The sequence below is a fragment of the Hyalella azteca genome, unplaced genomic scaffold (genome assembly GCF_000764305.2).
Source record: "Hyalella azteca isolate HAZT.00-mixed unplaced genomic scaffold, Hazt_2.0.2 contig10999, whole genome shotgun sequence".
NCBI lineage: Eukaryota > Metazoa > Arthropoda > Malacostraca > Amphipoda > Hyalellidae > Hyalella > Hyalella azteca.
In genome coordinates, this window is record NW_025941012.1 from 46,799 (window position 1) to 71,385 (window position 24,587).

The 24,587-nt window shown below is 35.6% G+C and overlaps 1 protein-coding gene across 3 annotated transcripts in view; it reads right to left on the minus strand.

Moving 5' to 3' along the window:
- LOC108665284 overlaps positions 1 to 24,587 on the minus strand; it is a 104,940-nt gene that overhangs the window by 22,997 nt on the left and 57,356 nt on the right. For all 3 annotated transcript variants that reach the window (XM_018152020.2, XM_047882673.1, XM_047882672.1), the window contains 5 exons: positions 16,274 to 16,467; positions 13,143 to 13,664; positions 11,744 to 11,898; positions 7,214 to 7,358; positions 763 to 893 (listed from right to left, as the gene is read on the minus strand). In XM_018152020.2, coding sequence (XP_018007509.2) covers positions 763 to 893; positions 7,214 to 7,358; positions 11,744 to 11,898; positions 13,143 to 13,664; positions 16,274 to 16,467 — 1,147 coding nt within the window. The remainder of the gene's footprint in view (positions 1 to 762; positions 894 to 7,213; positions 7,359 to 11,743; positions 11,899 to 13,142; positions 13,665 to 16,273; positions 16,468 to 24,587) is intronic.

Here is a 24,587-nt window from a genome sequence, read left to right on the forward strand (position 1 = left end):
AAAACCAGTGCATTTCAAGAGCATGAGCTTTAAAATGTTATTTAGAATTTCTGCGTATCCACCAGCTCTCTAGAGCGGCAGCGTTGACATGCACGGATATCTGGGAAATTATTCAGGAATTCGTCCATACAACATTCAGATTCAGTTCCATCAAACCCGAAGTGCAAAGTAAATATTCAGCGTAGCTACTCTACGGAAAATGGAGATAGTTACTCAGCCAGAATTAATAAGATAGATATTCCCTGGAAATTACTAAAAATGATATTTATTTAAAAAAAACAAAGAAAAATTGTGTATACTAGACATTTTTCATGGAGAAAACGGATAAAGATGTTTTAGTAAAAATAACAGAAAGGCGGTATATTGGAAATTGTGCGAATAGCTATTGGAGATGGATGAGTAATAGATGGAGAGTAATTGTAAAGTGTTCAGTGAGACTAAATATGGAAATTTTTATCTTGAGCCATCATGATTTTTTTTTGTTTTAATTGGCCGAGCTACGAGCTACACTAATATGCTTATGACATAATAGGGCCATATAGTTAAATAAAACAGAATATTAATCGATGAAAGTATCTAAAGAGTTAAAAATATACAAACCGATGATGCATGGACAAATATTAAGATAGTGACACAATATTGAGCTGCAAGCCTTAATAGATCATGTATATATTAAAATACAGGCGAATAAGAAGTAAGGTTCAGCGCCATCCCATTTAATTATAATAGTTACTCATGAATTGGTAATCTATATATACACACCTGATGATTCCATACGATTTTGTAAATGGGTGGGCTGGCGTTGACGATACATTCAAAGTAAACGTCATCGCCTTCTTCAATTGCAGACAGGTTAAGAGATCTGCCAGGCTTCAGAGTAACGAAGGGAGGATCTGAAAACGAGAAAGCACTCTTAAAGTACGACATTAATATCATTTTAAAGTGAAGAAAGAATACTTATTTCTGCGAGAAATGGGAACTTGGGAATGAAAACTAGAAAGCACTCATTAAGTATGACATTAATATAATTTTAAAGTGAAGAAAGAATAATTATTTCTGACAAAAATGGGAACTTGGGAATGAAAACGAGAAAGCACTCTTAAATTGTGACATTATTATAATTTTAAAGTGAAGAAAGAATAATTATTTCTGCGAAAAATGGGAACATGAATGAAATTATAAAAAGTGAAGAAAGAATAATTATTTTTGCGAAAAATGGGAACTTGGGAATGAAGTTAATTAATTGTCGAAAATTGTACCTACGTTGTCAATGAATAAAATTTTCAGATATCAGTCAAGAAAATCTAAAATTTTCGATGCACTGCGGAATTTTATTTGATTTAAATAAATGAATAATATAGGAGAGAAGAGAAAAGAGACCTTTCTTATAAAATTAAATTATCATTAGACGAAAAAGTTTATAAAACAATCATTGAATTTTTTCATTAGAAAATGCAAATTATTATTATTTTTAGTTGAAAACAAGTCAAATTGATTAACGAACCTAAGATATAAGACATACATAATTACCACACAGCAAGAATATTTGTGAGTACAAATTTCAGGATGCGACAGGATAAATTGCCGGCTAATTTAGAATTTCACCGCTAAGAATTAGAAAAATAGTTTTGTGAAAAAAATTTTTTAACAAAAAAGTACAAATTAAGGCATTTTAAATGAGGATGAAAATATCGTCGAGCTTGCAAAATTATTAAGCTTTTAATTATTAAGCTTTCCCGATCTTGATAGTGAAAATTCCTCGAGCTTAAATACAAATAAATTATATTTCGTTTCAAATTAATGGCATCCACTGACTTTTAGTCGACGTTGCGGAAGCTGCAAGCTTAAGTGAGTTCTGATAAATGAATAAACTAAGAAGATGTTCAATAAATTATCATGGATAAATGAGATCGAAATTATTACATTTGGAGGAACGGATAGTATAATTTTATTTGATGTCAAAGCGAATATCTTTACAAATAAATGACGTAGTGGAAAAAAGGGCCTTTCGAGAAAGCTAATCGAAAAATGAATTTGTTATTAGAAAAAATTTTAAATCAAATATTATGAACAGGTAAGAACGAAAAATTGTATGCGAAGATTTCTCTAAAAAATCACGAATGTCCAATACGTTGTGATCCCATGTCGTTGCCACAAGCATATATATGATATGTATCGTTTCAATCCTAAATATTATCTCAAACTGTTCTCAGGCTGAATATCAATCTTTAATGTCATACGATGGAAAGCCTCATCTATTTTTCGCCTAGCCGTTCTCGTCTGAATATGTCGAGACTTTCGCCATTACTTAGGAAATAACCTGAAGTTCTTATCACCATTATACCAGGTAATCGAAGAGTTGTTACAAATAATCGTCAGCGTGACCTCGTTTTAGATGATCAAGTTCAGCTGATAGCGCATTATTATTAACCAGTTCTATATCACTAACGATTCTACACATGGTACGCGAAAACAACTGTATCGGGCACAGCGTAACTACTGTTCGAATTCAATTTATACAACTTTTGTAATTATTTAGATCATGTCTAGATAATCTGAAAGGAATTGAGATCTGCAATCACGAGTACAGATTCTGTAATATTATAATGCACGTGTTGTCAACCCCAGTGAACTCGTTCACAGATCCAGACATTTCCAGCAGCATATTATGACCAGGACATTAACACGAAAACCCATTCATGCTATACTCTTTAATTATTTTATTGCCCATGCAGTAGAGTAAGTAAAAACAAATCGAAATAATTCATTTTCTAAGCCTGGAATACCCAGTAAAAGATTTCCATAATTGCCCATACTTAACTGGGAAAAATATTATTAAAGAAAAATTTGTCGACAGCTCCTAATAGAGGTTGACCACACTCACCCACATGTGCCTTAATCCTCTCCCTCCCCCCCAACGTCTCTAACGACCCAATATATATCGATTGAACTTCGAAAACTTCCAGTAATAACCCAAGTCGCACAGGCGCTCCTAAGAACTACATTACAAACTTCCGGTCATCGGAGCTGTGGAGCTTCGGTTAAAAATTAATTGTATTAATTGCATACCAAATCTGGTTCATTGTCGAAGATAAGAGTGAAGCTGCAAATGACATGCAACGTGTATATAGGAGAACTAAATGTGGTTCAAACTGACGTAGACTTAAATTATTAAATCTGTCGAAATTTACCGTCATTTAAGACTCTATTCTGTTTGCCCACTTTAGACAAATTTATTGACATAAGATTTAGATTTAAAAGTTCATTCAAGCGTACTCTGATTTTAAAAACAATTAAAAAATTTGTTATCACATTTGGGATGAGAATTGAAGTTACTTCACCACTAATTTACTTCGCCACTAGGTTTCTTCAATAAGTAACTTCACCACTACGTCACTTCACTAAGTTACTTCACCACTAAGTTACTTCACGACTAAGTTACTTCATAACTTGGGTGCAAGTCCGTCACCGATTTATTCTATAATTTTCACCATTTCATTCGCTTCTGTAAAATTCTATTGAATGAATCGAAACTTTTTTTCGTCCCTTCTTACATAACATTAATATTTCAAACTTTAATTATTAGACATTCTTATTATTTACGAATTAATTGACTTGGACTATGAAATTGACTATGAATTAAACGTATTAAAAACTATTAAGCATCATCAAAACACTTGATTGATTTGAAAAACTTGTACTTGTGCGATGTAAAGCTCACCATAGTTGAAGTTTCAATTAAGTAGTAATTAAATTTCAATTAAGTAGTTAATTAAACCTCACCATAGTTTCAATTAAGTTGAATAATTAGGAGTTTGAAAAACTTGTTTCGACTGAGGTTTTAAAGATTACAAGCCAATAACCTAATCGGCTTTAGTTCGTACAATTCATAATCATCTCCAAAGCATTTCTCACATCAATAAAAGCCTAATTTCTGTATTAATAGAAACTGATTAGCAATTAGACCGACAATTTTGCACCGGATAATTGGCAGAAAGCCACGTGTCTTCACCAGCAGTCTGACTTACTCGGGTAGTCGGTGAGTTAGCGGTGAATTAGACGCGTATAAAGTCTATCCTCAGGAATCTCACTTGTGCAAATGAGAAAAAACTGCGCCATTCAGTGCACTCATTGTTGTGTGTAGGCAATCAAACCCTAATTCATTTAAGAGGATTTTCCAACTTTCCAGAAACTTGTTTCACAAGAGACTAAACATGGATGGTCTCATAAGAGCATTAAAATCTTAATTAATTAACAAATATCGAGCACGAACTGAACTGTCTAGAAGTCAGTTCCGTTTCACGTGGTATTGCAATTATCAAGAGTTATTGTGACACGTTTAGCCGATGAGAAATTGTTAACAAATAGTGAGCAAACTCTATGTCAATATGATTTAACCCCCAAATTCAATTAATTTATCAACGCATGGAAAATAATCTTTGAATCAATTTTCTGAGTTGAGCCATAATAGAAACTTTAAGTGGTATGACAATTATTTTGTGAGCAGTAAGCGCTAGTGCAACAGAAGTGATCGAATTTTTGGAACTTTTTGAGGATCTATAATTCTAGTTAATTTACTTTTCTAACCGAAAATCATAAAACTAATCAATAGATAAAAAATTCTCGATGTTGACGTAAATTTGTTGACAGATCTAAGAATGTTACCGTACTGATTATTGATTATACAAATTTTTAAAGAAAACATTATGGATACAATAATCAATCCCGGAGGCTGCTTTAAGAAAGTATTCAAATAATTTCCAGGAGTATTTTGGTTCCTTACAAATGAACAGAATCACAGAAGATTTTACCTGAAAGGACAACTTCAGAGAAACGCGTCACCTTTCCTGTATCTAAGGCATCTCATCGGGATGCATGAATGTCTAAAGAGATGCAAATGGCCAGACTACCGATCGAAAAACACAACACTCGGTGCCCTGGACCCGCACTAATATCGAGGACACAGCAAACACTCGGAGCCTTGGGCCTGCACCAACACCGAGGATAACGATAGCACTCAGCACAGCGGACACGCTTTTGCATTTGGGGTTCGGCCAGCACCCGGCTTATCGGACCCACAATAACATGAGGCCATGCAGCACTCGGCACATCGGACCCACAATAACACGAGGCCATGCAGCACTCGGCACATCGGACCCACAATAACACGAGGCCATGCAGCACTCGGCACATCGAACCCACAATAACATGAGGCCATGCAGTACGCGGCACATCGGACCCACAATAACGTCGACAATAAGGTCAGCATTCGTCTCATCGGATCCACAGTCCGCACTAACAACGACGTTTAGGCCAGCTGACTCTGACCCGCAAGGCGCATCGGTTCCGCATCATCTCACGGCTCTAACATCGACGATATGGCCAGCACTCGGGCACATTAGACCGTCATCAACATCGAGGATGAGGTTCGAAAAAATCGGTGCACACGACCCTCATCAACATCGAGGATAAGGCCAGCCCTCGGTGCATAAGATCCTCATCAACATCGAGGATAAGGCCAGCACTCGGTGCATAAGATCCTCGTCAACATCGAGGATAAGGCCAGCACTCGGTGCATAAGATCCTCATCAACATCGAGGATAAGGCCAGCACTCGGTGCATCGCACCCGCTCCCGAATCGAGAGTAGAGCCGTTCCTCTGGAGGGTAAGTCTCGGATTGGAATCCTGTCTCGTTATAAATTCTTCTTCATTAGGGATATTTTTCAGGCTGAGATTCCTCTTAAAAGCCAATAAAGTAGGATTTTTTTCCGCAGAGACGCAGTCGACCAACGAATCCAACTTTATTTGAGGGCTCAAGCGCTAAAAAGGTTCTAGGAATCTTAGAAAAGCTGAACAACAAGATTGTGAATCATGATAACATCAGATAAAAAGTGTGAAATATAATAACAATGAATAACATGATATTGAGTAATATTAATGTAAGACAAAAAGCTTGTAGGTCAAAATAATATCGTCGGATAACCAAAATTGAAACACAGAAATCATGAAAATGATACCAGGGAAAATATTCAAAAATAAAAAGAGGAATCTGAGAAGCAAAAATTTCATTTTCATCACTGCGCAAGATTAAAAATTCAATCGTTGCACAATGTCTCGGAATTACTTTAAAATTGCGTTCAACTGCTCGCGCGTTTATTAGCGATACCTTGGCAGAGGCTACGAAAGTTCTAAATATTTTTCGATTAAAATTGCATTCTTCTGATTTTGTCAATTAGTAGGAATAATCAATTGTTTTTAAAACGCCCAATCACACTTTGGCGCGCTCACAATAAGGGAGTAGCTGAGCTGTTTGCCAAGTTACACATAGAAGTGGCTGTGTATTAAAGTAATACCTACAGTATATGCAATAAAAATAATTCAGAAACTTAAACGCACGTGTGTAGTAAGCAATACATGAGAATAACCGTGCAATGATATTCTAGATGATTGAAAATTAGCTATTATCGAATTCTTATGAAGAAGCTGCAATATTGTTTGTAATCAGTAATTAAGTAAGTTAGACCTCATGTAATGATTGTTTGGTAGAATTAAATTACGAATAAATGACAGCCACTAAGCAACAGTGCACATTAAGTTCAATCTTATGGGTTAATATAGTAAGATTGAGCAACGGCAAATTTCATAATAATAAATTACATAATAAATTTCAGAAGAAAAACAATGGAAAAAATAATATTCACCAAAACCGTATATGTTAGGTGCACTATTATCGGTGACACAACATAAACAGCAAAGAATAACTTGAGTAACTTGAATAAACCTCACAATACATAAGCGTATAGCCAGTAATACCAAATCAAGCCAAAAATAATAAATTAAAGATCGTTCACAATGCACAATCATATCATCTTTAATATATAATTAGGCAATAAATAATAAAATAAATGAGGCTCACAAAACCCAATCATATCATCTTTAATATATAATTAGGCAACAAATAATAAAATAAATGAGGCTCACAATACTATCATCTTCAATATATAATTAGGTAACGAGTAATAAATTAAATGAGGCTCACAATACACAATCATATCATATTTAATATATAATTAGGTAACAAATAATAAAATAAATGAGGCTCTTCTTTAATATATAATTAGGTTACATATTATAAAAATGAATGAGGCTAACAATACACCATCATATCATCTTTAATACATAATTAGGTAACAATAAATTAAATGAGGCTCACAATACACGAGGAGCGGCCAACTGTCGCGCAGAGGCTGGAGGCGCGCGTGGGGCGGCTGTGAGCGGCACGTCAGCAGACGCCCCAGACTGGAGGCCGCCGGTGTGATGGTGAGCACGCTCGTCGTCACGTTGCCGTCACGGCTGATCTGTTAGGTGAACATGAGGGTAGTGTTGATTAGTGTTGAATTACGTCAATGATGGTAATGTTGATTATTGTTGAATTACGTCTTGTAGGAGTAAACAATGATGGTAATGTTGATTATTGTTGTATTACGTCAATGATGGTAATGTTGATTATTGTTGCATTACGTCAATGATGTAATGTAGATTATTGTTGCATTACGTCTTGTTAGAACAATGATGGTAATGTTGCATTACGTCTTGTTAGAACAATGATGGTAATGTTGATTATTGTTGCATTACGTCAATGATGGTAATGTTGATTATTGTTGTATTACGTCTTGTAGGAGTAAACAATGATGGTAATGTTGATTATTGTTGTATTACGTCAATGATGGTAATGTTGATTATTGTTGTATTACGTCAATGATGGTAATGTAGATTATTGTTGCATTACGTCTTGTTAGAACAATGATGGTAATGTTGATTATTGCAGCACTATGTCTTGTAGGAGTAAACAATGATGGTAACGTTATTATTATGATGGTAATGTTGATTATTGTTACATTAAGTCTGATTGGAGTGAAACAATGATGGTAATGTTGATTACTGTAGCATTATCTCTTGTAGGAGTGGAACAATACTGATAATGTTGATTATTGTTGTATTAGGTCTTGTTGGAGTAAAACAATGATGGTAATGTTGATTATTGTTGAATTACGTCATGTAGGAGTCAACAATGATGGTAATGTTGATTTTGTCTCATTACGGTTCTTTGAGTGGAATAAAGCTTGTATCGTTGATTATTGTTGCATTACGTCTTGTTAGAGTGAAACAATGCTAGTAATGTTAAATATTGCTGCATTGTTTTTGTTGGAGTAAAACAATGATGGTAATGTTGTTTATTATATCAGAAACTCTTGTTGGAGTAAAGTCTTCTTCTGCCTCACCACGGTGTTATGGTTTGCTGTACATATTGTTGCTATAGAGATGCTCCAAACACAGGAATTCTGATCTGTCGTTTTGTGTAGAAACAATCCATTCTCTTTAATTTATAACTTTCATCGATCGTCCGTCTCATTAATGTAAATATAGGATGATAAATATATTTGTTCGTAAGAAAGAGATCAAGAAATATCATAATTAATTCTTTATTGTTTATTTTGTGTGTTGTTGGTCCCGAACGCTGTTCTTCCCTCGACTTGTGACACGAATGTTTTCACTAAGATACTTTTCTTCTCGTAGACTAAGTAAATCATAGAGCATTCCTTCTGATAGCTTTTCTGTACACTTGCACCTAATCATGAGCATGAGTCGTCTCCACAACATCTTGTTACGCGTTAGTACACATGTCAACTTTGTTCGGAAGCTAACATATTGTTCAGCTTGCTATTGTACAACATTCTGAAATCTACGCGAACAAATATTAATGCATAAAGTCAACTTATATTTTATACCATCATCAAAATCTGTACAGAAGAAGCATCTGAATTTATTTTTGTAACTACTGTAAAACAAGATTATAGGAAGTCGTCAAGCTTCCAAAGCGCAGGACTGCAGAGTGACACTATAGAAAGATGGAGAGACAATAGAATATAGTAAAGCAATAGAAATGAAAATAATATCGAATAGTAATATTAAAGCTGTTGAAACTAGCATAATAACTAGTTTCCGTATTACGAATTAAAAAGCACGACAGTGAATTGTATTATAATTATTGCAGACGCCACTTCCCACAAGTTTGAATAAATGATAGCCTTAAATAATAATATCAAGTAATATATAATATTGAATTTGTTTTATCCCCAAACTTGGATTATCCCACGTAAAGTTACCTAAACATTTCTAATTATTAAACACAATTAAAGTGTTACAGCAATAAATATACTAAACCAATTAACATTATAACTAAATATAAGAAGTTTACTGCAAATTTTATGTTATCAGATTATAAATTAGTTAATATACTGCACGTATTCGATAGAATCACATAAATTTGTCTAAAATTTAAAGAAATAAATAAATTTTTGAAAAAACTAACCCAGCAGCTGAAAAACAGATTTAGCGATGAAAAGCAAAAATTTCCAACATTCGTGATTTTGCTCGTAATTTTAGTTATACTGTAAAACCGACATAATTTTTTAAGTCAATAACGAAAGTCAAAGCACACATGACCGTAGGATGTTGTCAGTAGGTTTACCAGTTGGTGAAAAATTTTTGTTCACTAATTCCAACTTTATCATGTAAATTAGTTGACTATCCTGCTGCGTACAAATGAGATATAAGAATTTTCCGTTAAATGAACTTCGATATGTATAAAAATTTAAAAATTGTACCTCATGCTACTAATCAAATACGTTCTGCATCAGAGTAAAAAATTTTAATTGTAATAAACATAAAATATAAGCAAATAAAAAGTGACTTCACCTTCAATTATTCACACTATTTCGACTGCGGCAATCATATAACAATTATGACCATTATATTCGTCGTAAACATTGGAGACACAAATTTACCTGCTATCTCCATCATTACTGACAATTTTAGAAATGCATTCGCAGGAATAAAAATCCATTTACATCATCAAATTGCGGACTCATTGCTTGCATCACTTCAACTGACATGGGGGAAAATTTCGACTGTTCTCATTTGTAAATATGAAATTCGTTTAAAAAAATTTTTGAATGCCACCAAGGATCTAAAAACCTAGAAAATGTCTGCTATTTCTCCCCTTCACCTAAGTCACAGGCTAATCGAGTTTGGCTCAACGGACAAATGCGACTATTTTCATCCGCGCCTAATATACTTGGCTAGTATATCATTTAATTAATAGGAAATCATAACTATTAAATTAATTATTTGGCAGTGTAACGGTTGCTGATTAATACAACTCCTACTACCTACGTATAGTAAACCAGCAGTTCACGGGTGTGCTTCACTCACGAACTTTTACTGCTTCAATGTTTGCTGCTTCATCGAACGTGTAAAATAAGTTGGGTATTCTGAAGGCTCATTGTCTTCTTACGAGAAAACTTTGAGCCCAGGTGAAGTCCAATAGAAATAAAGTGAAGCTTTAACACAGGGCTTTCAGTGACAGTTGAATGACCGATAATGATGAAAGTTTGATGATAATTAATATTTTAACTTATTTATTGCTTCACAAATAGTGAGCGTTTGACGTCGATTTGAGAAGATTAATGAAAAAATCGTTCATAATGAATGAGCGCCCGCCTGTCTTCAGCACTAAATCTTGGTAAAAAATTAAGTGAATCAGCCAGGCGTTGGCTTCCAACACTCCACATATTAGCCAGTTATTGATTAATATATATTGAATTGATAATATTTGAAATAAAAAGTGCACCTTAAGTTAGGATAAAATATCAGAAAGAAAATGTAATAACTTAGAAAAATATCACATATGCACTCAAAAACTCTAATATTTTGCTCTAGGAATAATATAACAGAGTCTAAAGTGTTTCAAAAAGAATAAAGTTTCTCGAAGACACAGTTGTGATTATCCCACAATAAAATTCTCCGATATATGATCCAACATATTGAATTAAATTGTGATACTCACAATACGCTAACATTGTAAAGTATGTGTGTAGTATTTGGCCATCGAGAGCCAATAAAAGACTCAATGCTTGTAGTACAGAAAGTTTTGTGCACTGAAAGTTATGATAATCAGAGCAAAAAGTTTATGGAGTAAAATTCCCCAGAAGCGCATGAATCTGTCTGTCTGGTTATTGATGCTCATTAGTAAACTTTTCTTACCGCCTACAGTAACTCCGTAGATGTGTTCCTGAATAATTCATCTACGGACTTGACTGTTGAAATGAGTACTAACGTAGAGTTTAAATATTTTTTGTTGCGTTGAGACACTACGTACGACGAGCAAATGTATTACTTGCATCAGCAAATTAAGTGCGATTTGAATGTGTTTCCTCGATCCACTTACTTTCATTAGAATTTTATCTTTTAATTTAAATTATCTCACCTGCGTTGGGTAGTTCTTGAGCGGCTCATCATCAAGGAACCAGAGCAGATTAGTTACAGAATTAAACAATATACACGATTTAAAATAAAATAAAATCTCACCTGCGTTGTGTAGTTCTTGAGTGACTCGTTGTCAAGGAACCAGAGCAGATAAGTTACAAAATTAGACTATACGCAAGTTTAAAATATAATAAAATTTCACCTGCGTTGTGTAGTTCTTGAGCGGTTCATCATCAAGGAACAAGAGCAGAATAGTTACAAAATTAAACAATACACAAGCTTAAAATAAAAAATCTCACCTGCGTTGTATAGTTGTTGAGTGACTCGTTGTCAAGGAACCAGAGCAGATAAGTTACAAAATTAGACTATAGTTACAAAATTAAACAATACACAAGCTTAAAATAAAAAATCTCACCTGCGTTGTATAGTTCTTGAGGGGTTCATCATCAAGGAACCAGAGCAGATTGGTTGGAGGTCTTCCTCCTACAGCCTGACACACCATCTCGTAGCTCCTGCCTCCGACCACTAGTGGCTCGTGGGAGGTTAGGAGCTTCACGTGCAGCGGGGACACTATAATCATAATGAATACTCAAGTATATGTTTCATATAAAACTGTAATTGAAATTTGTAATATTTTTAACATTTTATTTTGTCCAAAATAGAAAAAAACACGATTAAAATTTATGCTCCAAATTTCATAGATTGCCTAATTGTTTTCCAGAAAAAAGCGAGAGCAGCATGCCAATTGTAATTTGAGACAATACACCTAACAACATTGCAGAACAATGGTATATTTTGTGGCAGAAAGAAAATATCTTCCTGGTGAAATAATCTCTCCATTTAAATATCATGTACAACTCATGTGAGAATAATTATTGATAAACGTATAATTTTGTAATTTTGCATCATTTTGATTTAGTATTCATATCTATAATTAACGTCGAGCGGAAAATTTGCGCCCTAGCAAATAAATAATTGAATAATAATTTAAACAATTATGGAAAATTATTTTAAAAAATTTTTTAAATGAATTATTCATTGAGGAAAAGACATCTGTGAAACTCGTTGTGGTCGCTATATATCATTTCCATACTGGAAGTCAATCAGCTCTCCAGTGGAAACGACTCTTCCTACTGAGAACCTGCACTTCTATTTAACTCTGAATAAATTTCCTGGTATTAAATGAGTTGACGGGTTCATTTTGTTTATAAATGAGTATTTTTGTTAAGCAAGCGAGCCACATTTCTGTTATTCCAGATTAACTATTCAAGTTACTAGGGAAATAAGCAGGTAAATGTTGAGGCCACGGTGAAAGCCCTTCAACTTTATTATTCCAGTAACTTAATGATCGATTTATTGCTTTTTTCTAGGCTTGCAAGAACATCGGGGCAGATGATACAGAATAGATCTCGGTAAAGCTGGACGCAATCATTTCTCAGGACGAAAACTATATACATATTCCTTTACATGAAGCAAAAACAGCAGAATAAAACTGAAACATAATGCCATTATACTTTCCCACACTATAGTATCAAATTACCGAATATGATGAAAAAATACTTCGTATTTTCATAACAATAATTGAATGAAACGTCTTAAATATTAGGAAATGAAAGTGTAAAAAAAGTAATAAACACATAAACATGGTTTACGGAAAACAATGTTCTATAAATTTTTAAAATAACAAATAATGTAATAAATTACATGTTCAATAACATATTAAAATAACATATATTGGCGTTAAAATGACATATAATATAAAATTACCAATAAAAACAATAAAATAATTCAAAAGTGGGAATTTTAGCACTCACATATCATGTCAATAGTGACGGATGTCTGCAGAGGTGCACTAAGATTAGTGTTACTAGCTCGACACGTCAGGACAGTGTTTAGGAAGCCTCTCTTGAGCGGGTCAATGAGAAGAGTATTGACCACCCTGCGTGGAGTGGCCATAACGGTGCTGGATATAAAAACTTCATTTTCTTCTTTTACTTCGTTATTAAAGATGCCCCTTTCTCTAGAAGTCGATACCGTGAAGCCGGCGCTGGACACCGTAGCGTCGTAGTCACCGAACATAAGCTTCGAGTGTTGGTAGGTAGGATAAGTGATGTGTCTGAAGGTAGGATACGTAGGGTCCATGTAATGAATGGGTTCACGTGTATTGTAGTTGTCACCAAAAGGGACATCTCCTTCCCACCATGAGACCGTAGGGGAAGGGTCACCACCTTCAGCCTCACAAGAAAGTCGAAGGGCTTCCCCTTCCACTATGGGACCGACTGTTGCTCCAGCCTCAGCGCCGTCAGGAGATAGAATTGTCAGGCGCTGAGGAGGAACTGCAATATAACAATTAATTATAGTTAACTTTAGTCTGTGCGCGGGGCTACATCGTATGCGAAATTTTTTACATTTACCTTTGCGTCGAAATTTTCTTATAAATGAGCGAACAAATTAACGTTCATCTAAATTATCAATATCACATTGAAAATATTTCTCACATTAGCGGAGATGAGAGCTAGTCATCCCGATGGCTATAATCATTTGAAGTTTAAGCTAAAGTTCTTAGCCATTCTGTCAATTTATGAATCCAAGATTTGTTTGCGCGTTTGACAATTTTAATGAATGGGTCTGCAATAAAACGGCGATGCGTCAATAATTTAATAGCGGCCTTGATTTCGTTTCCCGATTTCCACGACTTAGTTTGCATGTCAAATTAAAATTGATTACTTATTCTTGATAAATTATTAAACTAAATAAATGATCGATATATTCGGACGAACGTAAGCAATGTTCATTAGAAATGAAGCAGATTATTTTATCATACATGTTTTTATGTATATTTCTCAATGAAATTCCTACGGAGGAATTGTGGAAATTTTACATATTATAAATTTAAATTAGAATTTGCAGGCTCATCACACGAATTTATTCGTGAAGAACGTAATCCAATTCAAAGATTAATGATAAAATATCCAAATGATAACGTATAGCAAAATTTTTCGTTATATAGTTTGCGTATAATTTAATTCGAGGTCCAATGAAACTTTCCTCCGCGGTTATCTCCTTAATTAGAAAACTTGGTGAAATCTCATCAAATTTTCAATACTACGCAGGAAATTAAACGTACAGTTATCGGGCCTTGGCTTGGTAAAAAGATTTTCGGATGCATCTTCGTTTACGTAATAATCCTGGATTATTTCATTCAAGCAGCGTACGAATTAACGGAGCGAGTTCCTCAACTAATCCCAAAACTTTAATCATTCGATAACATCATCGGAATCGGGCACAAAATATGTCTGAAGTAATCATCCATTAATCTATTCGATTACACTGCATGAATTCAATAAGACTCGTTATGTGAAGACAGAAGCGCACGCAATATATCGCGGCAACGGAATTCCAGCGCAAAACTCACAACAATAAAAATGCGATTCGTCTGCAAGCTTAATTAACAAATTAAGATCGACAGGCGGCAGGATCTCCGGCAGCTCGGGATGTCTTCGTGCTAAATGAAGGGAATTAAATGGCATCAAGGTTGTAAGCTGGTGATGTCATGCAGTAAGTTGTATATGTCCAAAGAGTGGAAAAAAATTTTTATCTTGCAATGACCTTTGCTAGAGGGTATTAAGATTATTACAGTAGAATTAAACTGTTGGCTGGTTACAAGGATCAATAGACGAGGTAGGAGAAAACATCACTCTATTTCATAAATCACTATATAAATATAATTTATAAACCATCATGAAAGGAACAATGTATATACACGGTGATTCACGGAAACTTTCTGTTTTGTATTTCACGACAAGCAGCCAGATGTTGTAGGAAAAAAGTAAAGAGTATTTTATATAAGAGGCAAGGTTATAAAGTTTTGTCTCCTGCTTAGTAAGTTGCCAATATTCATTGGACAAGTGATCAGTGTGCGTTTGCTGTCGAGGCGTACTTTTCTAATGGCCGTTCAATTATATCGCTGCTCAACTAGCAGGATCTGTCTCAACCATACTAGGATCTGTATTCACACACGATTGTTAAGTGGGTGAACACATTTAGGGCGAGTGGAAGTGTGACTTCAAGAGTCTCTGGAGGTCAGCGAACTGCCACAACAACCGAAAACGGAGAGAGAATTTGAGAGGCGTTCTGCGTATACATAGACAATATTTTGCAGAGTGCCTCGTCTACCCGAGAGGTGGCCTTCTTTGGCCAGCCCGATTCCCAATTTGGCTCCGTGTTATTTCATGGGGTTATCTTTAATAAATTCTTTGCAATGACTGTCCAAGGGCTCTATCTCATTTGAAGAACAGCATACGCCTGGCCATCGCCTACAAACGCGTCGATATGCTTCGGCAAGTTGAACGGAACTTTAAAAATTGACAAACGGAATGCATTAACAATGGAGGCCGTCATCTGTTCGATGTCATCTATAAAACTATATGATCCAAAATTCAGCTAATGTTTTTTTCAATAGAATTTATATTGTAATAATATCTTTACTAGTTCTTTTTTTATCGAGCATTAAAATCAGGAAGTTCCCGTGAATCATCCTGTGATATAGTATAAAATGCTCATATAACATATTATTTCAACAATCAACACCAAGTTTGATGACAGAAGAAGGAGTAAACGCACAGTTTCTGCTAACATTATCATCACTATTAGTCACCATTCTCACTAATGACATGTCGTTGGCGTTGCTGAAAGTAGGAATGGTCCTGAAATTTATCATCATACTCACTGATGACTGTGAGGTTAATGGTGTAGGTGAGAGTGTAAGACTCATTGCACATGATCATCACTATATACTCGCTACAATTGCTTAAATGTAGCGCCGCTACCGCTACCGCTTCATGTAGCGCGCTACTGCCCACCTCTGATCATCACTAATGACTGTGAGGTTGATGGTGTACGTGAGAATAGGGCTCACACTACATTATCATCACTACATACTCACTAATGACAGTGAGGTTGATGGTGTAGGTGAGAGTAGGGCTGGTCCTGAAGTCGACCCTGCACTGGTAGACGCCCTGGTCCGAGGCGGCGACAGACCGGAGCAGCAGCGCGTTCCTAGGAGGCTCGTACGTCGCGCGGTTGCCCACGACGTCCAAGTTCATCCAGTGCGACGCGGCGTCACCGCGCGCGTCGTAGCTACCGGCCACGCGGGATAAATAATTCATAGTTAGATACACGCGAAAACTATTTAATGAATGAATGCATGAGATACGATAAGGTTACCTATAGAATTCCACATAATAAAATAATTACTGACATGATAAAGGTTGCCAATAGAATTCCACATAATAAAAATTACTGATTTGATAAGGTTGCCTATAGAATTCCACATAATAAAAAAATTACTGATATGAAAAGGTTGCCTATAGAATTCCACATAATAAAATAATTACTGATATGATAAGGTTGCCTATAGAATTCCACATAATAACAAAATTACTATGTCAAAAGTGTACTGTAGAAATATGGTAAGGAATATACTAGTGTGATGAGACAAAATTGTAGCAGCTCGGAATACGGGGTTATGCTGGATTACGAGATCGATTTTATAAGAGCTTGAATGAAATGATTGTCATCACCTGAAAAAAGGATTGTCTCTGCTTGATAAACAGTACTGATTCATTTTAATAAACAAGTTATTAACAGATTGAGAAGCGAGTTATTACCGCGATCGTATGTAGGGATATAAAGTTGTTTTTACCGGCGTTTGAAATGGGGTCGTAACTGGATTGCAACAGTCGACCAAAAAAGACTAATACGATTTTTAAAGGGATAATTGTGGCTGCTTGAGATGGTGTTACCATATTGTTTCAAACAGTTTTGGAGTAGTGCTGGAATACAGAGTTATACAGGTTCGCCAAGCAGGGCTGAATTTGCTCTAAAGCGGAGCTGAATCAGCTTAATTGCAATACTGGATTATAGCAACTGTCAAAAATTAAATAATTCATGAAAAAATTAAATAAATAAATATAAAAAAGATGTATTGCATGTTATGTAAGACTATTATACATTCCAAGCAGACGCTATAAAACCATTCAATTGTTTCATAAGTAAACTCACGCTTCAAAACTGCGATGCATTGATGGCTTGCGTAGTCAACGGAGTAGAGAAATACTGTGCAAAGCTGAAGCCTGAGACATGCTGAAGACGGCGGCTAAAACTTTTCTCTGAGCTCAGGTACAGGTTTTTAATTAAATTCCTGTGTAATCGATGCTGTGCGTAATTCTATTCCGGAATTCAAATAAAGAGTAGTTGAATATATAGCGGCAATTTTCCAGTTTTCCTTCCCCAACGCAATTTTACGCTTTCGATCAGCGCTAATATTATATTTTATATATTATATCGTTAATATATTTACATTATCAAGCTGTTAAAATTGCTTCCATTATGTAGTGGTTGATCAAGTTCTATTTATTATGTAATTTAGAGGTCACGTAAAATAAAACATAAATTCAATATAATCGAGATAGATTTTCCGGTAATTTTATTTATTCTATTAATATTTTACAGATGCACTGTATCGCGGGTTTTGGACGACACATGAAATTACAATAAATCCCGAATTTTCAAAAATCTCTTACAATAATCCCTCGTTCCACTCTCCGCTCACCGAAGTTAGAAACGAAACATTTAATTTTTCGTTTACAGTTCCCTAATAAAGTGGCCACAGTGATATAGAATTTACGAAGAAAATTGAGAGGAAATTCTCGTTAGAGATCCCTTTCTCGTGCAATTAAAATTTTAATGGCAGCATTGCATGAAATTTTAGTCTCGTGTATTTTTGGAGAAGATGTAGTAAGGAACTTGGTAGGAATTACACAGAACTCATCTCGATTTCATCGCAATTTAAGATTCATCGCAATACCAAAGCGCAATTTAAATACTGAAATCTGAATTTCTCTTAATCGAACGCGTGACCTTAGGAAAACAAGTTCAATTCACAGCATGTCACATTACACTTTGGAGAGATGATTTTCAAGCGGACTTTAATCTCATCACCTTCAGGCCGAAATAAAGGCAAACAAAATGGGAGCCTGAAAACGCAAAAAATAATAACTATTACCACTACAGTTAATATAAATAATAAAATAATAATACAGATAAATGCATGACCCGATTAAAAAAGGTAACCTAAAAATATGGGTCACGCAGGGTCCTTACTTGAAGATATTAATATTTCATTTTGAGAAAGATTTACAAATTATCGTTTAATAAAAGCTATTTTTGCGGCTATTCTTGCGGCTCAGACTCAATCATGATTTGCCTACAAAATATTTGAACCATAAAAAATTACTTCTAAGAAAATATTCTTACGTATTTTCGTTTCCTGTACAAATTTTTGAACAAACGAAAGCCATATTCGTTGGTAAAATTTATTTCGTGCTTCGGAATAGATCATGAAAAATAGATTGTATTTGGAATCCAGATCTAATCATTCAAATCGAACGCTAGCAATTTCTGCGACATAGACAGTCTGGTAGCATCGCGCAATGTCTAGCTGCAAGACCCTAAATATAAAAACGCTCTAGATTTATTAGGGAAGTTTATGGTCGTAACTAAGCGAATTTTATGGCAAATTTGTCAAGTTAAAGGCCATCGGGGCCATAAATGGACAAGTAGTGTTTCAGGAAGCAATTTTGTGGCACGAATGACTTGTACACAGGCTGCAAGAAGACCTGGTCGGGCCTGATAGATATTGCTGCAATTCTGGCATTTGGCCAATGGAATGGTGAAATTATCAACTTTAAAACCATGTGTTTATCATTAATATCATTAATGACTTGGGACTACCAGGTTGCAGTGGCAGTGAAGATGAGCCATTGAGATAAATTCTGCAATAAAATGCAATATTCAACAACAGAAGCGGGAAGATTATCTGATATAAATCAGCCATAAATTTTAGCGATGCAACCTATAGTCACGAATTTACTGTAAAAAACGGTAATTCAACTCATCGAATCAAAATCAATTCACCATTATATCGGTACAAAAATTTTAAACGTTTTATAAAGGAGTTTTCTACTCCTTTTTCAACAAACAAATCGATGATAGACCTAAGAATTGAAAAGATCTTCTATTGAGCTGTTGGGCGATCAATTATTGATGACAAATCATATGTCGAGCATATGTGTTGATGAATAGAAAAAATTTAAGACTTAAAATAAGCAGCACGACTTATCGAATCTAAATCACCGAACGAAATTACTTTATATCATAATTTTTTTGCCTCTTTATGAATTATTAAGGTAATTAAATATGAATTTTGTTAGTATTTGTATTAGGTTTTGTTGTTATGAATCAAATCAATAGTTCAGAGCATTTTATATTTCTCACTGACAGCTTTATCTCAAGTTCTTCATGAACGTTTCGACTCCAGTATTGCTTTCCATAATGAGACGCACTTTTCCTGATTTCAGTTCGGCCTAAAAACCCGGTAAAAGAAGCGTACTGCAGCTCCTATTTTATACGAAGCTGGCTTGAAAAAGCTGTTTGAAGATTTAAATCTAATGGTATGCAAATCCCGTCGTGAGAGTGGGAATAGCTGCCAGCTTTCGAAAATTGACGAAAGACTTTCTTTGGTCAGACATTTTCTTTGGTGCAAGAAGAGTTGTCGAACCTGTCACGGTAATAACTTCTTGTGAAGATCTTGAAGACATGTGACGATTCTGAACGAGGTGATGGAAATCATTAACCTAATGGCGAATATTGGTAATTTAGGAGATTAAATAACGATACATTTCAAACGAGCGAACTAACAATTAAATGGAATCTAAAAGGAAAATATTTTAAAATGGTGAGCTCTATTTAATTTGTCTGTACTACCAATAAATAATTAATCTAACTAGTCTAATTCGATAAGCTGTTGAGTACTGTGACCACGAGAGCCATACAATTAAGAGATGAATCCTCTTTTTTAGAGTCAAACACCATTAATTTTAAATCATTAAAATGTTACACTTCTTTTCAAAGACGACTGTGATAGTTTGCGTCAAGAATTATTCACAAATGTTGTTGTTGATTGCGTATATATAATGTTGAATTTTACCAATTTATATTTTTTACATCTCCTCACTCAATGATCTTCTTATATTATTAAACGTCTCTCGTAGCAACGAACATTCAGCTTTAAGTTCGTACAGTTGAGGCTAAAGTTGGTACAGTTGAGATAACTATTGATGGTTCACATGCAGATTTCATTCAAAATTGCACCTAAAACGCAAGCGCGATTTCTAGAGCTGCTTCCTATAATGCTGATAATAAAAGCGGCCTCATTCTCAGTCGTCTGTGAAGATGAGAATAATTAACCAATGCATAGCAGCAAGAGGAGCATAAACAACGAATTTTTTATGCAGATGTTGCAATTATTCAATAATGTCACTCAGAATGTTTGATTTGAAGTGAAGAGTTTTCACTGAAACATACAGGGCTCACCAATCATTTAGCACATGTTACGCGAATGTGAAATACTTGAAATCAAATTAAGAATATTTAAAATCAAAAGATCGATCACTCTCATCGTTTATCAAATAAAATTCATCAACGTTAGTACTTGTACATCGCATTGTAAGAGTAACGCAATAGATCCCAACTATAAGAACAATTTCTACAACAGGTTTTTGACGTGATAGTACAGATACCATAGAAAGAGAATGAGGATATCACGATATCTCCAATCTGCAATACGGAAGGCTTACTACAGTTGGTGTCATCACCCAAACCCGTCGAAATATCGCTTATGCAGCAACGTTCTCAATAATGCATGGGCCATGCAAGACTTGATCGAAACACGGCAGTGTCGTTTGTCACCAGATGTTGTATGGACGGGCAAATATTCGTCGAATGAGTTCACTCGTCGAGTAACAATCTCCCTAAAGAACTGATTCCATGTGTCACCACGTCAGGCCTTGTCTATCGCACTTGTGATCAAGTGTCAACAAAAAGCATCGCCCAATTATCCGGGAAATGCGAAAACGTGTCGCTTTAGATGGCCTGCGTAACAAGCTGCAAAAGCTTGACGGCTTATCGATGTCAGCGCCGAGGTGTTAACGGAGGACGGAACATGGGAGGAAACGACTGATATCTCGACAGTTTCAGGACAAATAACAAGTTGAACACGTGAATTAGTCGAGGGCCTAGACCGACAAAATACTGTAAAAAAACTGGCTGTAGCAAAAATTTATAGACGAATGATTTTTTTAAAGTAAATTGAAAAAATTTGAATTAAGTAAATGAATTCTACGACGCCGAATTGTTAGTTTCATGTAATTTTTGCAACAATAAGTGGAATTATTCACAAATAAGTAATGAAAGCGAGAACAAAAAATTTTGCATCCGTTAATGAATCCACAATGAAGACGTATTTGAATTATGTTTTCAACACTATATAGTAACCCTCTACCGTCGTAGTATGTCGCTCTCCGGGAACATAACTTTCAACTTGAATTATACGTAAACTATTGAGTGTAGCAACCTGAGGACGTTTGTACGCAACAGAGAACATTTTAAAGTTGTCGTACGTGGCGGCAAATTATACGTAAACTATTGAGTGTAGCAACCTGAGGACGTTTGTACGCAACAGAGAACATTTTATAGTTGTCTTACGTGGCGGCAACCATCAGTGCAAGTCATTTTGCGCTCACTAGAACGTATCCTTTTTGGGAAGTAGGCGCGTGACAATATTGCTCCGGTTACTCATGTCAGGCGGTATAGAGGGTATTAGGTATGAACCTGTAGTAAGAATTCCTCGGCAACAATGAGTCACAAAACTAAAAATTCCCAGAAGCTTAAACTCAGCACAACAAAATATCACTGGACTTGACATTTATGCCATATTAATTAGCAGAGATTTTAGAATGGCCTGTTCCTCTGGTCTTTGATGTGGGACCCAATTGAGACCCTCAGATAATTATTTCCTTGCATCAAGTTCTCGAGAAGTGGGGCTCTCAAGAGCCCTTTAATTCGTCTTTTCTTGAGCGTCAGATGTTCCGGTGCAGGTAGCGGTCTTTCAAAATCCTCGATGGAGGGAAAGAGAAGTTCATTTGGCGGATTACTTGAGGCATTAAGACCATTCAGCGGCTGCCTCAACGACCAAAGCAGGTTCAAGATCCATCCTTCTGTGCATACTTTCAGGAAGACGAAGATTCGCAACTAAACTGCTACTAGAATTCGAGATGCATATGAATATTTAAGAACAGGAATGTAGCCCATATTGGATCTTAATTTTAGACTCATCGAAACGAAAGAAAAATTGTGCCCAATTAGTCTCCTGCAAATTGGCAGTAGAAATGACCACGTGACAGAGTGTGGTGAAGGATATTTAATTGAAAGTAAAAAAAATGCACAATGTGGTGCTTTATCGCACAGATTTTTTCACACAATTGCTTTGCCATTGTAAACAAGCAAATCCCTCAGAGAATCTGTTGTTGATCATTTCTAATTCAAGAGAAATGTACTCGTCTATGTTAATGGTAGCTAATGAGTCCTTAATAGGCGCAGAGACGAAGAAAGATAGACCATGCATCGAACACCCAAACAGTTGTCTAAAAACATGCATTCATAATCGGCTCATAATTTTTAATTGAATAAAATATAACTAACAATTCTTACTTAGCAGCCAATATCAACTTATTGACACACAACCCATTTTTTAATAAAAGCCAACACGACTTATTAAATATTGAGAACGAATCGTGATTGGGGTAAACGCATTCTGGACAAGTTCCACAGGCTCTGACCTCTGAATTTGAATAGCTTTGAACCCTCTACCGCCTGACATGAGTAACCGGAGCAATATTGTCACAAGCCTACTTCCAAAAAAAGATACGTTCTAGTGAGCGCAAAATGACTTGCACTGATGGTTGCCGCCACGTACGACAACTTTAAAAATGTTCTCTGTTGCGTACAAACGTCCTCAGGTTTATACACTCAATACTTTACGTATAATTTAAGTTGAAAGTTATGTTAACGGATAACGGAGAGTCACATACGGCGGTGGAGGGTTAACTAGAACCTAAGGTAACAAATTTATTCAAGGAAATTCGTGCCAGAATATTTGCAGCCAAGATATATGCTGTATACTGCAAATATCTTGGTGCAAGATATATGCAGTAGGCTTTGTGTGATCGTACTCAAAATCAGTTGCGGATCTTTGGGTTGGGTAACTCGCTGGAATAGCTACAGTCAACAAGCAACATCAAAGACATCGGCATCCTGCACCCACGAGTGTTTCATCGGCTACGCGTTTGGCAACAGCACTCAGAGAGCTGTGTACTGTCAAGTTTGTATAGTTGGAAAGTTGCCTCCTTGTGGAACTATACTTGTGAAGCTTGCAGCTCTGAGCAGCTTCAGCAAGAAAGAAGTTCTGCTACGAACAGGCAGCTCGTTCTGACGCTTGAGGCATCAGTTTCAAAAAGAAGTTGGTTTGGAATTCGGATTCTTGAAGGAAACCTGAACTTGTTGTGCCTTCACGAGTGCGTTCATCAGAATGAAGACTCTGAGAAGCAAGTAAAAAGTCAATTCTGGTGTTACTTTTGAGTGATAGCATGTGGAGTTGGTCTAAAAATCGAACGATTTGATTGCTGTCAGGAAATGGTAAGAAGGAACGGAAATATATTTCTGTTTTACAGCGAAGCAAATTGAAACTCTCGGGCTATCGCTTTTGATCCTGAGACGTGAGCTGAATATTGTGTATTGTGAATCCAGCTCACGAATGAAGGGAGATCAGTCGGAACAACATTCTGTAATTTTATTAAAAAGGCAACAGGAAACAAGGCCTTGCTTTAATCACAATAAGTTTCAGTAAATTAAGGAAACACACTTATTGTTCTGTAGGAATGTTTCCTTACATACACGGAAACACTTATATCGCTAAATGCATTTAGCTACTAAGTTAGTTTTCGCAAGAAAAACTCGATGTGCTTGTGGCGTCCTTGACGATGATCTGAGTGAAGAAAACAAGCAAACAAGCCTGCTTCGTGAGCAAAGAAAGCCAGATCAAGCTAGTCTTTGTGGAAGATCTGCAGTGTGGCAGCCAAGAAAGACGTTTCAAGCATTGCAAGCAATCCTCCATTGAGAATCGCACCGCGGCAAGAAAGTATAGTATAAAGTCGTTTAAAGTCAGCAAGACAAGAGTCGTTGCATTTAAAATAGTAAAAAACTTGGCAATTGTAGGAATAGGAATTGGATACGCACTACAGACCAAAGAACACAGAAGTCACATAAAACCTTAAATAGGTTTTTTAGAGCAACATTTCACG